General features: G+C 47.6%; 1 protein-coding gene across 3 annotated transcripts in view; it reads left to right on the top strand.

The window, feature by feature from the left end:
• ttbk1a (tau tubulin kinase 1a) overlaps positions 1-13322 on the top strand; it is a 45035-nt gene extending 31713 nt beyond the window's left edge. For all 3 annotated transcript variants that reach the window (XM_061987977.2, XM_061987978.2, XM_061987976.2), the window contains exons 9-16: positions 582-707; positions 770-924; positions 994-1204; positions 1275-1438; positions 1501-1841; positions 1923-2074; positions 9791-11124; positions 11197-13322. In XM_061987977.2, the coding sequence (XP_061843961.2) occupies positions 582-707; positions 770-924; positions 994-1204; positions 1275-1438; positions 1501-1841; positions 1923-2074; positions 9791-11124; positions 11197-11611 (2898 nt within the window). In that variant the 3' untranslated portion in view covers positions 11612-13322. The remainder of the gene's footprint in view (positions 1-581; positions 708-769; positions 925-993; positions 1205-1274; positions 1439-1500; positions 1842-1922; positions 2075-9790; positions 11125-11196) is intronic.
• The last annotated feature ends 3759 nt before the right edge of the window (positions 13323-17081 follow it).

Below are 17081 nucleotides of genomic sequence, written 5' to 3'. Positions count from 1 at the left end.
CATGTAATCAACTTGTTGTCCCCATGTAGTCCACTTGTAGTCCCCATGTTGTCCTCATATAGTCACTATGTTGTCCCCATGTAGTCCACTTGTAGTCCCTATGTTGTCCCCATGTTGTCCACTTGTAGTCCCTATGCTGTCTTCATGTAGTCCCTATGTTGTCCCTATGTTGTCCACTTGTAGTCCCTATGTTGTCCCCATGTTGTCCACTTGTAGTCCCTATGTTGTCTTCATGTAGTTCCTGTTGTCTTCATGTTTGTCCACTTGTAGTCCCTATGCTGTCTTCATGTAGTCCCTATGTTGTCCCTATGTTGTCTTCATGTAGTCCCTGTTGTCTTCATGTTTGTCCACTTGTAGTCCCTATGTTGTCTTCATGTAGTCCCTGTTGTCTTCATGTTTGTCCACTTGTAGTCCCTATGTTGTCTTCATGTAGTCCCTATGTTGTCCCCATGTAGTCCACTTGTAGTCCCCATGTTGTCCCCATGTAGTCCACTTGTAGTCCCCATGTTGTCCTCACATAGTAGCCATGTTGTCCCCATGTAGTCCACTTCTAGTCCAAGTCTCCTTGATGATGTTTCCAGGAACAAGTGGGTCAGATCAAAGAGCGTTACGACCATCGCATGTTGCTCAAACACATGCCGTCTGAGTTCAACGTGTTCCTGGACCACGTCCTGGCGCTGGACTACTACACCAAACCGGACTACCAGGTAGGCGGCGGCGTGTGACAGGTGGCGTCTGTGCGCTCTGACGAGTGCGTTATGTTGCGCAGTTGCTGATGTCGGTGTTCGAGACCAGCATGAAGGAGCGAATCATCACGGAGAACGAGCCTTTCGACTGGGAGAAGGCAGGAAGTGACGTCACCGTGTCCACCAGCGCCTCCACTCAACCGCAGCACAACACACGGCCCACTGCCGCCATGGTCGGGTAAGAAACCTCTTTGCCTGTCGGGGGACGCTCAACATGGCTGTCTTCAACCATGTGCCGCCTGTGTAGCGCCATCGTGACGCCGGTCCCCGGAGACCCCCAGCGGGAGAACACGGACGACGTCCTACAGGACGAGCACCTCAGCGACCAGGAGAATGCCCCGCCGGTGCCAACCGGCCGCACTCCCGCGGAGTCAGGCGTCCAACATGGCGGTGAAGCCGGCGAGGCCTGGGAGGACACCGACTTCAACCGCAACAGACTCAGGATCAGCCTGAACAAGGTTGGACCAATCAGAGATCAGCGTTCAGGCATGTTTAGACTAACTAGCGGCTTATCCCTCGGGTGCTCAGGAGGAAGAGGCAGGCCGCATCGCTTGTCCCGTGTCGCCACTTCGTAGCGGGGCACCTGACTCGCCCACAGGTCAGGCGCGGTCCTTGCGGTACCGGCGAATCAACAGTCCCGAGTCTGACCGCCTGTCAGCTGCCGAAGGCCGCGGCGACGCCTACGGACAGAGGTGGCCCTTAACCGCCATTGGCGTCCTTGGCTGCCAGCTGCTGACGTTGGCGTGTCTTCCAGGTCCAGGATGGACATGCTGGGTTCGCCGTCTCGTCACGTCTACTCCTCTCAGCCGGCGCAGATGCTGTCGGTGGACCCCGGTTGCCGTGGCGACCGCCAGGCGAGCGGCAGGCAGGAAGTGTCGGCGGCATCGGCGGACCAGGAGGCGCACAGCAATGCTTTCATCCGCTCCGTGCCGCTGGCCGAGGAGGAGGACTTCGACAGCAAAGAGTGGGTGATCATCGACAAGGAGGCGGAGCTACGAGACTTCCAACCAACCACCTCGGGAACCACCGACGAGGAGCCCGAGGAGCTCCGCCCCCTGGAGGAGCAAGAGGAGCGCAGGAAGCTCCGAGCCGCAGGTAGGAGGGGCTGATGGTCTTGATGGCGACGGACAGCGTCATGTGACCTCATCTAAAAGTGCGGTGTGTCCCCCCCCACAGGCGGCGAGTTGGTGGTCCGCCCCAAGGTGCACATCAGGGAGGAGGAGGCGTCAAGGCGCAGCGGAGGAAGCCCCGCCCACTCTCCGTGTCACTCTTTGCCCTCAGGACGCCCCCGCCGCAGAGAGTCTGAGCCTCTTGGACCTCAGAGAGTGGTAAGAGACCCTGCCAGCCAACAACACCCGAGCTTTCATGGCGTGCACCTCCTTGCCGTCATCAAAGATCTCCTTCCAGCGAGATGCTCCACACTGTTCTGCCATCTTTGTTTGTTTGGGCCGTCTTTTCACTCAGCACCACACACACACACACACACACACACACACACACACACACACACACACACACACACACACACACACACACACACACACACACACACACACACACACACACACACCTTAGTACTTGTATGTTGTTTAAGTGTTTAGCAGTTAGACACATTATCATGTTTACTAGTATCTAGTTGTTGTGTTAGCAGTTAGTCACATTATCATGTTTACTAGTATCTAGTTGTTGTGTTAGCAGTTAGACACATCATCATGTTTACTAGTATCTAGTTGTTGTGTTAGCAGTTAGTCACATTATCATATTTACTAGTATCCAGTTGTGGTGTTAGCAGTTAGACACATTATCATGTTTACTAGTATCTAGTTGTTGTGTTAGCAGTTAGACACATCATCATGTTTACTAGTATCTAGTTGTTGTGTTAGCAGTTAGTCACATTATCATATTTACTAGTATCCAGTTGTGGTGTTAGCAGTTAGACACATTATCATGTTTACTAGTATCTAGTTGTTGTGTTAGCAGTTAGACACATTATCATGTTTACTAGTATCTAGTTGTTGTGTTAGCAGTTAGTCACATTATCATGTTTACTAGTATCCAGTTGTTGTGTTAGCAGTTAGACACATTATCATGTTTACAAGTATCTAGTTGTTGTGTTAGCAGTTAGACACATTATCATGTTTACTAGTATCCAGTTGTGGTGTTAGCAGTTAGTCACATTATCATGTTTACTAGTATCCAGTTGTTGTGTTAGCAGTTAGTCACATTATCATGTTTACTAGTATCCAGTTGTTGTGTTAGCAGTTAGTCACATTATCATGTTTACTAGTATCCAGTTGTTGTGTTAGCAGTTAGACACATTATCATGTTTACAAGTATCTAGTTGTTGTGTTAGCAGTTAGTCACATTATCATGTTTACTAGTATCCAGTTGTTGTGTTAGCAGTTAGACACATTATCATGTTTACTAGTATCCAGTTGTTGTGTTTGCAGTTAGACACATTATCATGTTTACTAGTATCTAGTTGTTGTGTTAGCAGTTAGACACATTATCATGTTTACTAGTATCTAGTTGTTGTGTTAGCAGTTAGTCACATTATCATGTTTACTAGTATCTAGTTGTTGTGTTAGCAGTTAGACACATTATCATGTTTACTAGTATCCAGTTGTTGTGTTAGCAGTTAGACACATTATCATGTTTAATAGTATCCAGTTGTTGTGTTAGCAGTTAGACACATTATCATGTTTACTAGTATCTAGTTGTTGTGTTAGCAGTTAGACATATTATCATGTTTACTAGTATCCAGTTGTTGTGTTTGCAGTTAGACACATTATCATGTTTACTAGTATCTAGTTGTTGTGTTAGCAGTTAGTCACATTATCATATTTACTAGTATCCAGTTGTGGTGTTAGCAGTTAGTCACATTATCATGTTTACTAGTATCTAGTTGTTGTGTTAGCAGTTAGTCACATTATCATGTTTACTAGTATCTAGTTGTTGTGTTAGCAGTTAGTCACATTATCATGTTTACTAGTATCCAGTTGTTGTGTTAGCAGTTAGATCCATTATCATGTTTACAAGTATCTAGTTGTTGTGTTAGCAGTTAGTCACATTATCATGTTTACAAGTATCCAGTTGTTGTGTTAGCAGTTAGACACATTATCATGTTTACTAGTATCCAGTTGTTGTGTTTGCAGTTAGACACATTATCATGTTTACTAGTATCCAGTTGTTGTGTTAGCAGTTAGACACATTATCATGTTTACTAGTATCTAGTTGTTGTGTTAGCAGTTAGACACATTATCATGTTTACTAGTATCTAGTTGTTGTGTTAGCAGTTTGACACATTATCATGTTTACTAGTATCTAGTTGTTGTGTTAGCAGTTTGACACATTATCATGTTTACTAGTATCTAGTTGTTGTGTTAGCAGTTTGACACATTATCATGTTTACCAGTATCCAGTTGTTGTGTTAGCAGTTAGCCACATTAGCACATTTACTGGTATCCAGTTGTTGTGTTAGCAGTTAGCCACATTAGCACATTTACTGGTATCCAGTTGTCATGTCAGCAGCTAGCCACATTGGCACATTTTCCAGTATACAGTGGTTATGATAGCAGTTAGCCACAATAGCATGTTTACTGTAGTTTTGCCAGTTATTAGCTGTGTGGAGATGTGTACGGACTTCATGTCAGATTACTGTTAACATTAATGAACACATGAACAGTACAGATATTAATGGCACATTACTGTTACTAAAATATCATTCAGTAAAGAATATTTATGAACACATGAACAGCACAAATACCGGTATTCATGTCAGTTTACCGTTACTAAAATATCATTCAGTAAAGAAAATGTATGAACACATGAACTCTCAGAAAAAAGAACATTGGTAGCGTTGAGTCCCGGTTTTGGCTCCCAGGTAGCGGGAATTGGTAACCATGATTGAAATGTGAAATGTTAGTAGCATGTTGTTGTTAGCATTGTTAGCATTCAGCTAAGAAGCTACCAGAAGTTTGCTACTTGTCATTTTTGTGTTGTGTGACTTTTCTTCCTTTGCGTTGATCATTTAAACCTGATGGCTCACACGTAACACACGCACACACACACACACACATGTACACACACGCACACACCGGCGCGCGTACACACACGTACACACACACACACGTACAGACCGGCGCGTGTACACACACACACATGTACACACCGGCGCGCGCACACATGAGCTGTTTGAGTGCCTACTTGTTTGGCTGGAGGCGGGCGGCGGCAGTGACGTGGGCGGAGCCAGGACGAGACCTGAGGAGCAGCAGTGTGTGTGTGTGTGTGTGTGTGTGTGTGTGTGTGTGTGTGTGTGTGTGTGAGTAAGAGTGTGGGAGGAGCCTGAGGAGCAGCAGTGTGTGTGTGTAAGAGAGTGGGAGGAGCCTGAGGAGAAAAGAGGAGGGAGCCAGAGGGACGAGACGAGAAGAAAAAAAGTGATGTTTGAGGGTAAGCACAGTTTAGGAACTAGTCCTTTACTTGTCCTCCTCCTTCTCCTTCTCCTCCTCCTCCTCCTCCTTCTTTACTTGTACTCCTCCTTCTCCTCCTCCGCCTCCTTCTTTACTTGTCCTCCTCCTTCTCCTTCTCCTCCTCCTCCTCCTCCTCCTCCTTCTTTACTTGTCCTCCTCCTTCTCCTTCTTCTCCTCCTCCTTTACTTGTCCTCCTCCTTCTCCTTCTTCTCCTCCTTCTTTACTTGTCCTCCTCCTTCTCTTCCTCCTCCTTTACTTGTCCTCCTCCTTCTTCTCCTCCTCCTCCTTCTTTACTTGTCCTCCTCCTTCTCCCCCTCCTCCTCCTTCTTTACTTGTACTCCTCCTTCTCCTTCTTCTCCTCCTTCTTTACTTGTCCTCCTCATTTTCTTCCTCCTCCTTTACTTGTCCTCCTCCTTCTTCTCCTCCTCCTCCTTCTTTACTTGTCCTCCTCCTCCTCCTCCTCCTCCTCCTTCTTTACTTGTACTCCTCCTTCTCCTCCTCCTCCTCCTTCTTTACTTGTACTCCCCCTCCTTTAATTGTCCTCCTCCTTCTCCTCCTCCTCCTCCTTCTTTACTTGTCCTCCTCCTTCTTTATTTGTCCTCCTCCTTCTTCTCCTCCTCCTCCTCCTCCTCCTCCTTCTTTACTTGTACTCCTCCTTCTCCTCCTCCCCCTCCTTCTTTACTTGTACTCCTCCTCCTTCTTTACTTGTACTCCTCCTTCTCCTCCTCCTTCTTTACTTGTACTCCTCCTCCTTCTTTACTTGTCCTCCTCCTTCTTCTCCTCCTCCTTCTTTACTTGTCCTCCTCCTTCTCCTCCTCCTCCTCCTTCTTTACTTGTACTCCTCCTTCTCCTTCTCCTCCTCCTTCTTTACTTGTCCTCCTCCTTCTCCTTCTTCTCCTCCTCCTTTACTTGTACTCCTCCTCCTTCTTTACTTGTACTCCTCCTCCTTCTTTACTTGTCCTCCTCCTTCTTCTCCTCCTCCTTCTTTACTTGTCCTCCTCCTTCTCCTCCTCCTCCTCCTTCTTTACTTGTACTCCTCCTTCTCCTTCTCCTCCTCCTTCTTTACTTGTACTCCTCCTCCTTCTTTACTTGTACTCCTCCTTCTCCTCCTCCTTCTTTACTTGTACTCCTCCTCCTTCTTTACTTGTCCTCCTCCTTCTCCTCCTCCTCCTCCTTCTTTACTTGTCCTCCTCCTCCTCCTCCTCTTCCTTCTTTACTTGTCCTCCTCCTTCTCCTCCTCCTCCTCCTCTTCCTTCTTTACTTGTCCTCCTCCTTCTCCTCCTCCTCCTCCTTCTTTACTTGTCCTCCTCCTCCTCCTCCTCCTTCTTTACTTGTCCTCCTCCTTCTTCTCCTCCTCCTCCTTTACTTGTCGTCCTCCTTCTTCTCCTCCTCCTCCTCCTTTACATGTCCTTCTTCTCCTCCTCCTCTTCCTTCTTTACTTGTCCTCCTCCTTCTCCTCCTCCTTCTTTACTTGTCCTCCTCCTCCTCCTTCTTTACTTGTCCTCCTCCTTCTTCTCCTCCTCCTCCTTTACTTGTCCTCCTCCTTCTCCTCCTCCTCCTCCTCTTCCTTCTTTACTTGTCCTCCTCCTTCTCCTCCTCCTCCTCCTTCTTTACTTGTCCTCCTCCTCCTCCTCCTTCTTTACTTGTCCTCCTCCTTCTCCTCCTCCTCCTCCTCCTCCTTCATTTACTTGTCCTCCTCCTTCTCTTCTTCTTCTTCATTTTCTTCTTTTTACTCCTCTTCTTTCTCCTTTTCTTCTTCTTCTCTTCTTTCTCCCTCTCTTCTTCTTCTACTTCCTCCCCCTTCTCTTCTTCTTCCTCCTTCTCTTCTCTTTCCTTCTCTTCTCTTTGTCTTTCTCCTTTTCTTCTTCTTCTTTCTCCTTCTCTTGCACTTTCTCCCTCGTACCCTCTTTCTTTCCCCCCCCCCCTCTCTCTCTCTCTCTCTCTCTCTCCCCCTCTCTCTCTCTCTCCCTCCCTCTCTCTTGCACCTGCACTAGAGGTGGCTAATGGTCAAGCTAAGGGTAGACGCTCCCTCTCTCGCACTCCCCAGGCTCCTCCCCCTCGTTAGCGTGTGGGGGGAGGGGGAGGACAGGAAGCCACGTCACGGCGTGTTTAAAACCTTCAGATATTACAAAAGAAAAGTGGGCTTCCTGTGGCTAACCGCCCCTCCCCCTCTCTGTGATTGGTGTGTTTGCAGCTGGACGAGGACCGCCCCCAGCCGCGGCCCAATCAGCTGAGGAGGCTGGCCTCCTACGTCTTCTCCTCCTCCACCCTGGAGACGGAGCAGTACCCCCACGGGGGCGGGACTTTCATCCACAGGAGCCGTTCGGCCGAGAGCAGCCCCGCCCACGTGGCCGCCGCCTCCGTCCGGCGCCGTCACGCCGGCACGCTGCCCGCTCGCAGCCGCCACTCCGTTCTCAACGTGTCACGGACGCAACTGCAGCACATGCTAGCTAAACTCATGAACAAGAACAGCTGAGAGCGTCACCCCCTCCTCCGTCACTGTAGATAGCACACACACACACACACACACACACACACACACACACACACACACACACACACACACACACACACCACGGTGCTGACGACGCAATAAAGTCTAAAAGCGAGCATGTTGCACAAGGTCAGAGGTCAGACAGGAAGTGATGTTAGCGTCCCTGGTTGTGTCAAGTGTGGGCGTTGACCTCTGACCCTTGGCCCCGCCCACACGCTGTTTGTGTTCCTCGCTCTCATCACTCTGGCACTTTATCAGTCTCATTGACATGGACGCAATAATGCTATGCTAGTAGCTTAGCCTAGCATACCACATGCTTGGTGATTGGTTGCTGAGAAGGGGGAGGAGCTTAGGAAGAGTTGACTTCACCGTGTTCAAGGGCTAAATTTGCAGAATATGCACCACTTCCTGTTTGCATTCATGCTGCTTCAGGGTGTGCTCACTTTTCTATTGTAGAATGTATACGCTAGGCTAGCTGCTAACACTGCAGCGCCAGAAAGGAAAGCTAGCTTAACTTCATTTGGCGTGTAGCTTTAGTGTCGCTAGCCGCTGCTATTTGTGTTGTGGTCTTCCAAGGAGCTTCCACGAGACCGGGAACATGTGATCTGGTGTTAGCTGGAGCGCAGTTAGCCTTTGACTGTTAGCATGAGGAACGTGACGCGCTAGTTTTTGTAAAGCATATCGGGCGTCAGGAGGCGGAGTTTTGGTAACAGGGTGACAACGCAGGTAGCGCTCTTGCTAACGTCACGCTAATATCTTGCTAACGTCACGCTAACATCCTGCTAACGTCACGCTACGTCACCAGTGGTGCATTTTTTATCTTAGACGCATCTGTTCCTTCTCTTCTTCTTCTTCCTTCTCTTCTTCTTCTTACTCCTTTTCTTCTTCTTACTCCTTCTCTTCTTCTTCCTCCTCCTCTTTTTCTTCCTTCTTCTTCTTACTCCTTTTCTTCTTCTTCTTCCTCCTTTTGTTCTTCTTCTCCCTCCTTCTCTTTTTCTTCCTTCTCTTCTTCTTCTTACTCCTTCTTTTCTTCTTCTTCCTCCTTCTGTTCTTCTTCCTTCTCTACTTCTTACTCCTTTTCTTCTTCTTCCTCCTTCTCCTTCTCTTCTTCTTCTTACTCCTTCACTTCTTCTTCCTTCTCTTCTTATTCCTCCTTCTTTTCTTCTTCTTCTTCTTCTTCCTCCTTCTCTTCTTACTCCTTTTCTTCTTCTTCTTACTCCTTCTCTTCTTCTTCCTCCTTTTGTTCTTCTTCCTCCTTTTCTTCTTCTTCTTCTTACTCCTTTTCTTCTTCTTCCTTCTCTTCTTATTACTCATTCTCTTCTTTTTCTTCTTACTCCTTTTGTTCTTCCTTCTCTTCTTCTTACTCCTTTTCTTCTTCTTCTTCTTCCTTCTCTTCCTTCTCCTTGTCTTCTTCCTTCTCCTTCTCTTCTTCTTCCTCCTCTTGTGCTTCTTCTTTCTTCTCTTCTTCTTTCTCCTTCTCTTCCTTCTCCTTCTCTTCTTCTTCTTCTTCCTTCTCTTCGTCCTTCTCCTTCTCTTCATCTTATTCTTACTCCATCTCTTCTTCTTACTCCTCTTCATTGTCCTCCTTTTCTTTTTCCTTCTCTTTGTCTTCCTCCTTCTCTTCTTCCTACTCCTTCTCTTCTTCTTTTTACTCCTTTTCTTTGTCGCTAATGGAAACTTTTGAAGGTTCATTAGCATCTTTCAAATCTTACGTTCTACTTGGCAGCATTAGCTTGTTGAAGCTACGCTAGGCTAACGTAGCGGAATGTTCTTTTGCAATAAAAGTTTCCCGGGGCCCAGCATGAAGGTTTTGATACGTGTACATAGAACTAGTTAGCATGCTAAGCGCTACACGTGTGGACACCAGACGTGTGTTCCAACACTTGAAAACGGACTGCAAAGCATTTTTGTGCCTTTTCTATTCCTGTGTGTAATCTGGACAATCTTGTGTGAAACCAAAACCACATTAAAAGGATTTTGGGGGCAAGTGTGTGCGTGTTTTTTCTTTGACCAAGCCTCAGTAAAGCAGCTGTTGACGTGTTCCGCGTGTCCAACTCTCTGCTTCTTTTGTGGCCTTGCAGGTGACGTCGCCCCCCGAGCTGAGGCCGCCCTCGCCGGACTACCGCACCAAAGCCCAGAGCGACGAGCGGGAGCACGTCCACATCCTGCCCAAGCTGCATGCCAAGCGGGCCGACTTCTTGACCGTAATGCTGACGGGGACTTTGCCTCAACGCCGCAGTTTCGCCGCGCACGAGGACGACGTCCCAGAAACCCCCGGACCCAAAGACGACGACGTGACCAAAAGTGAGTCGGAGGCTAGTCCCAAGAGTTCCGAACGGAGCCAGGACGCTGCTCCCTCCACGCTCATGGCTGAGGACCAGAGGGAGTCCAGGGGACACGCCTCGGCCGCAGATGCCGACCCAGACCTGGAGGACGCGTCCAAGACCCTGGTCCTCTTCTCGCCTGGTGACACTCGAAAATCCCCCTCTGGTGGAGAACAGGGTGACTTGGCAACGCCCTGTGGCCCAACCTCCCGCCTTCTTTTTGGAGACAACGTCCACGTGGAAACCTCAGAGACAGGCCGGCTGTCTCCGGCTCTCAGAGCGGAGATGAGGTCCTCTCCCCCCATTGCACCCGCTTCACCCCCGTTCACCAAAGTCGAGCGCACATTTGTCCACATCGCAGAGACGTCCCACCTGAACGTCATGTCTTCCAACGGTCACACTAATCGGGAGACTGAGCGAGATGTCCCGGAGGGAGACACCCAAGGACCAGGATGGGTGCCTGATACACACCAGCCTCCCCTCCAAACTGACACCAGTACTGCTGTCCTTTCTCCGTCTTTGGAGCCGGTCCCAGAAGCCATTTCACCAGAGCCTCCAGAACAGAAACCAGCATGGTCCAACGAGGAGTCCTCCAAGGTTCACCAGACTGACTCTGAACCTTCAGCAACAATCAAGTCAAGATTGAAGAGCAGAATTCCTGTGCTCATCTCAGAAGAAGACTTGGAGCATTCGTCTGCCGTCCCTGCTCGGGTTCGCCTTCAGCGACAAACCAGACAGCTGGATTTGGCCCGCGTCTTAGTTCAGAGGCAGCAGGGTCGCTGGATAAGGAGGGGAATCTTATCCGGGACCTCATCTTCATTGTCCTCTGGAGATGACGAGCGTCGCAGGGCCTCAGAAACTCTGTCCACTGCCGGCTCAGAGGAGGACACGCACACTTCGGACGAGTTCAGGAGGAGCTCAAGTCTCAAACAAGCAGAGGAACAGGACTTTGCTGGGTCCAAAAGCCGGATCCCAAGGCCCGTTACGCCTGTCAAAAGACCTCCAGGGAAGCTTGTCGCAGTTCCCTCTCCGCTTGCCTCGTCAGAGACATCTGAAACAAAGGGAGCACCATCAGTGTCCTCAAGTTGCAGGTTTGTTCTTTTTCTATCATTATTTTCTCTCTAACGACCAAACATGGCCTCATTGCCCTCTTCTGTCCTTAGGAACCACAAGACAAGACCCAGCTCTCTCAGCGCGCAACGCAAGTCCACACTTGTTGCATCCAGATCCTCATCCTCATATCCCCGTCCGGCCAGTGTCCCTGTCCAGTCCGGCAGCCCTCGGATGCCCCTCCGTGTCTTGTTTGGAACCCGTCGCAGCCTTAGCTCCACCCACTGCAGGACGGACAGTCCATCGCCCCAGAGGGCAGGTCCGTCCAGACCGTTGCTCTCTGTCCGTGCCCCAACAGCCCCCTTGCTTCCGCCTAGGAACACCACGGCTATGCGGCGCAGTGCCTCACAGGAAGCGGCTGCACAGTCGCCATTAGGTCCTGCCTCCACCACCAGGTCTCGGTCCAAGGCAGCCGGTGCGGCCAAAGGAAAGCCAATCAACAGGGAGAAGGTGGCGCCCGCTAGATAATACAAAGACACTCCGTCGCAAGCTCTACTTCAGTTATTTACCACTTCCTGAACCTTTTTCTTTGGTGGTCTGACCCCAGAGTGTGGGGGTCTGACGCCAGAGTGTGGGGGTCTGACCCCTGCTTGGATCAAGCTGCATGGACCTCCATCAAGAAGATAGACCGTGTTCTTACTGAGCATGCTTCAATCATCCGCGTCTTTTCTTACGCATGACACAAACAGGGTCGGCTGCATCAGTAAAGTCTCGGTCATGTGACCTCGCCTCCTGTCTTTCTTGCTTTCATCGTCGTCACGTGACCTGTTAGTGGAGGCGGAGCTTAGTGGCTGTTGTTTAAAGAAGCATCAGGCTATCAATTTCATCAATCTTTCTGTCGATCGATCGGTGTGCCAACGGTTCTCAGCCTTTATGTCGCTCGTGCTATTGATCGTTGTTCTGTCAATCGTACGATCAATCGCTCTGTTGATCATGCTATCAATCTTCCTGTCAATTGTTCTATCGATCGGTTCTATCAGCCTTTATATCGATTGTGCGATCAATCGAGCTATTGATTGTTCAATCGATCTTTCTGTCGACCGTGCGATCTATCGTTCTGTCAATCGAGCTATGGACCGTATGATCAATCATTTCGTCATTCCTGCTACTGATCCTGCGATCGATTAGTCGCTCGGTCGCGCTATCGATGATCGATTGTTCCATTGGTCTGTTCTCCTCTGTGCGATCTATCGTTCTGTCAATCGAGCTATGGACCGTATGATCGATCATTCCGTCATTCTTGCTACCGATCCTGCGATCGATTAGTCGCTCGGTTGCGCTATCGATGATCGATTGTTCCATTGGTCTGTTCTCCTTCGTGCGATCTATCGTTCTGTCAATCGAGCTATGGGCCGTATGATCGATCATTCCGTCATTCTTGCTGCCAATCCTGCGATCGATTAGTCGCGCGGACACGCTATTGATGATCGATTGTTCCATTGGTCTGTTCTCCTCCGTGCGATCTATCGTTCTGTCAATCGAGCTAGGACCGTATGATCGATCAGTCCGTCATTCTTGCTACCGATCCTACGATCGATTAGTCGCTCGGACGTGCTATCGATGATCGATTGTTCCATTGGTCTGTTTTCCTCCGTGCGATCTATCGTTCTGTCAATCGAGCTATGGACCGTATGATCGATCATTCCGTCATTCTTGTTACCGATCCTGCGATCGATTAGTCGCTCGGTTGCGCTATCGATGATCGATTGTTCCATTGGTCTGTTCTCCTCCGTTTCAGTCCTGGCACAGTTGTGTCAATTTCAGGTATTTTGGAGCATTTTCCTAAATGAATCATTTGGTGTTTGGGGCGAACAACCAAAGTCGGGATTTGACTTCTAAAACGTTTTCTGCTCATGATTTTTTTTAGCCACCAAAGAATGACGAGGCTTGTTGCTTTTGGAGACGCGTTGTTAGCGCGCACGCCAAGGATTTACGACTGAAAGTGTGAAATAATCCCACACACAAATGCATGGGAATTGACACCATTTCCCTTCTTTCTCAAATCCTGCTTTGCACCTCATACGAACAGAAAGTGACACTTGCTGCACCCTGACTACTCTAAAGAATAACCCACCTTCCATCCTTTTCCAAATAAAGGGTACCACAAAAAAGTCATGATTGGCTTCACTTTCAAGGAAAATCTTCTGTTACATAAACTAATGTTTCTTATTGCACTGTAATCTAGTTTATTGACATTCTATGAAATACTTCATGATTATTGATGACAAATACAATGATGATGAAATACTGATATGGCTAAGTGTACACAGATGACAAATACAATGATGATGAAATACTGATATGGCTAAAAGTACACAGACAAGACATGTAAATATCACATCCTTAACGATAAAAGACAAATTGTAGGAATTTGTAAGCAAATTCAGTCATTTGACTTGCATTAGTTGACGCTACGTGGGCGGACTCATACTGTGCACAGCGTGTTAACTACATCTCATTCTTTTATTTTTATATTTGACTTTGAAGCAACGATGCTAATACTGTGTCACCTTTGGCAGGGCATTTTTTGAACACTTGCAGCGTGGCGCTTCTGTCTTTAAAGCCTCCTTTTGAAGCCCAAATACCTCCATATTGCCTCTTTTTGCCATTCTTCCTCTCCACACTGTTTCTGCTTGTACGTGTGTGTGTTGACTCACTCAACATGTGCCTCAGCTCAGTACGTGTGTGTGTGTGTGTGTGTATATATATATATATATATATATATATATAAGGTCAGGAAAAATACAGAGGCTATATCATCCCTACAAGCCAGTTTCCCTGCTCGTCACCTAAAACAGGGAAATCTGCAAAACAGGCTTGTAGGGATGATTTAGCCTCTGTATTTATTTATACTGTATTTATTTATATATATATATATATATATATATATATATATATATATATATATATATATATATATATATATCAGTGACGTGCAGTCACTAGAGGCAGGTGAGGCGGGGCCTCACCTGCCATCATGGAAAGAAAAGAAATGTAAAAAGAAAAAAATATATATTAAATTGTTAAATGTATCCAGTGATTATACTATAAAGTTATTTTCCATTTAACTTCACCAGTTTTAGATTATTTTTATTCAAAATCGCTGAATTTTCACATTTGCCATTCAAATACTGAGAAGAGACGGTGCGGTGAACAGCAGCCAGTCGAGGCACGTCACTCAGTGCCTCAACATGGATTGCGGACTCGGCTAACTGCTGGTCTGCTGTGCAGTGAGACTGTATTGCTATATGAACTATATTATACATTGCTATAGTTTAGTTAGCTGAGGTATATAATGTACAGTGTATTTTGTCAACAACTGTATGTGTGTAACGTATTTCTTGTGCTGAGCGATCATAAAATGGCTGCAAAAGACGCACTGGTTGAGGCTCGCCTCCTGCACCCCCGCCTTAGAATGCACGGCAACCCCTGACGGGAGTGTTATATCAACTAAAGCCCACACTTAAAGTTTCCACGTGCAAGATTGAATCTATTTAAAAAAGTTATTTCATAAGAAGCCAAAAAGTGCAAAAACAATAATGTTCGTGTTGGAGGAGTTGTGAATGACTGCAGGGCCACAACATTAGGTACACCTGCAGACTGCAGGTGTACCTAATTCACAACTCCTCCAACATGAACATTATTGTTTTTGCACTTTTTGGCTTCTTATTAAATAACTTTTGTAACCTATTTTTATGGGCTTTCCTCTTTGTGATGTTAAGTTCCTGTTATGCGCTGTTATACAGTATATGCCTTGAGCTCTTATTTTGAAGGCGCTAAGAGCAGAATTTTGACACGGAGTGGAGCGGATGTTTTTGAAAGAAGGTAAATAAAGTGGTCCTCGTGTAAACTGGAGCCTCCGTGTTTGTTATTTTGTAGTTTCATTCAGTATAGGCGACATTTATAAACCCTCGGTTACACTTTTTTAAATAGATTCAATCTTGCACGTGGAAAGTTGAAGTGAGGGCTTTAGTTGATATAACACTCCCATCATGGGGTGCATTAATGCAGCACAACAGCGACGCATTTATAAGTAAAGGTAAGACCATAACGTTTTTTTTTATTAAATGTGCTTTTTTTGTGTGCTACAGTTTGTATGTGTAAAGTTAAAGTTAAGTTAAAGTAGCAATGATTGTCACACACACACTAGGTGTAATGAAATTTGTCCTCTGCATTTGACCCATCCCCTTGTTCACCCCCTGGGAGGTGAGGGGAGCAGTGGGCAGCAGCGGCGCCGCACCTGGGAATCATTTTTGGTGATTTAACCCCCAATTCCAAGCCTTGATGCTGAGTGCCAAGCAGGGAAGAATGCTGGTATGAGCTTTTAAACATAACCCGTTAACTGCTGCCAATCAAATGGTGAATAAGATACTCTTTAGGGTTCATATGTTTGTAAATCTGACTGTGATGAAGTCAGTGCCTCACCAGCCATCAACCTCACCGCACGTCACTGATATATATATATATATATATATATATATATATATGTATGTGTGGGGAAAAAAAATCATAAGACTATTTCATCTCTACAGGCCTGTTTCATGAGGGGGGGTACCCTCAATCGTCAGGAGATCTCCTGACGATTGAGGGTACCCCCCCTCATGAAACAGGCCTGTAGAGATGAAATAGTCTTATGATTTTTTTTCCCCACACATACATATATTGCGCTCTACTACGGTATCGAGCACTATTTTTTGGATAACCTTATTAAGACATATATATATATATATATATATATATATATATATCGGTTCCTCTTTAAAAAGGGGAACCGGAGGGTGTGTTCTAACTATCGTGGGATCACACTCCTCAGCCTTCCCGGTAAGGTCTATTCAGGTGTACTGGAGAGGAGGCTACGCCGGATAGTCGAACCTCGGATTCAGGAGGAACAGTGTGGTTTTCGTCCTGGTCGTGGAACTGTGGACCAGCTCTATACTCTCGGCAGGGTCCTTGAGGGTGCATGGGAGTTTGCCCAACCAGTCTACATGTGCTTTGTGGACTTGGAGAAGGCATTCGACCGTGTCCCTCGGGAAGTCCTGTGGGGAGTGCTCAGAGAGTATGGGGTTTCGGACTGTCTGATTGTGGCGGTCCGCTCCCTGTATGATCAGTGTCAGAGCTTGGTTCGCATTGCCGGCAGTAAGTCGGACACGTTTCCAGTGAGGGTTGGACTCCGCCAAGGCTGCCCTTTGTCACCGATTCTGTTCATAACTTTTATGGACAGAATTTCTAGGCGCAGTCAAGGCGTTGAGGGGATCCGGTTTGGTGGCTGCAGGATTAGGTCTCTGCTTTTTGCAGATGATGTGGTCCTGATGGCTTCATCTGGCCAGGATCTTCAGCTCTCACTGGATCGGTTCGCAGCTGAGTGTGAAGCGACTGGGATGAGAATCAGCACCTCCAAGTCCGAGTCCATGGTTCTCGCCCGGAAAAGGGTGGAGTGCCATCTCCGGGTTGGGGAGGAGATCTTGCCCCAAGTGGAGGAGTTCAAGTACCTCGGAGTCTTGTTCACGAGTGAGGGAAGAGTGGATCGTGAGATCGACAGGCGGATCGGTGCGGCGTCTTCAGTAATGCGGACGCTGTATCGATCCGTTGTGGTGAAGAAGGAGCTGAGCCGGAAGGCAAAGCTCTCAATTTACCGGTCGATCTACGTTCCCATCCTCACCTATGGTCATGAGCTTTGGGTTATGACCGAAAGGACAAGATCACGGGTACAAGCGGCCCAAATGAGTTTCCTCCGCCGGGTGGCGGGGCTCTCCCTTAGAGATAGGGTGAGAAGCTCTGTCATCCGGGGGGAGCTCAAAGTAAAGCCGCTGCTCCTCCGCATCGAGAGGAGCCAGATGAGGTGGTTCGGGCATCTGGTCAGGATGCCACCCGAGCGCCTCCCTAAGGAGGTGTTTAGGGCATGTCCGACCGGTAGGAGGCCACGAGGAAGACCCAGGAC

The sequence above is a fragment of the Nerophis lumbriciformis genome, linkage group LG27, assembly GCF_033978685.3.
Source record: "Nerophis lumbriciformis linkage group LG27, RoL_Nlum_v2.1, whole genome shotgun sequence".
Taxonomy (NCBI): Eukaryota; Metazoa; Chordata; class Actinopteri; order Syngnathiformes; family Syngnathidae; genus Nerophis; species Nerophis lumbriciformis.
The sequence above is the reverse complement of the archived record's forward strand: the minus strand, read 5'-3'. Positions and strand labels throughout refer to the sequence as shown.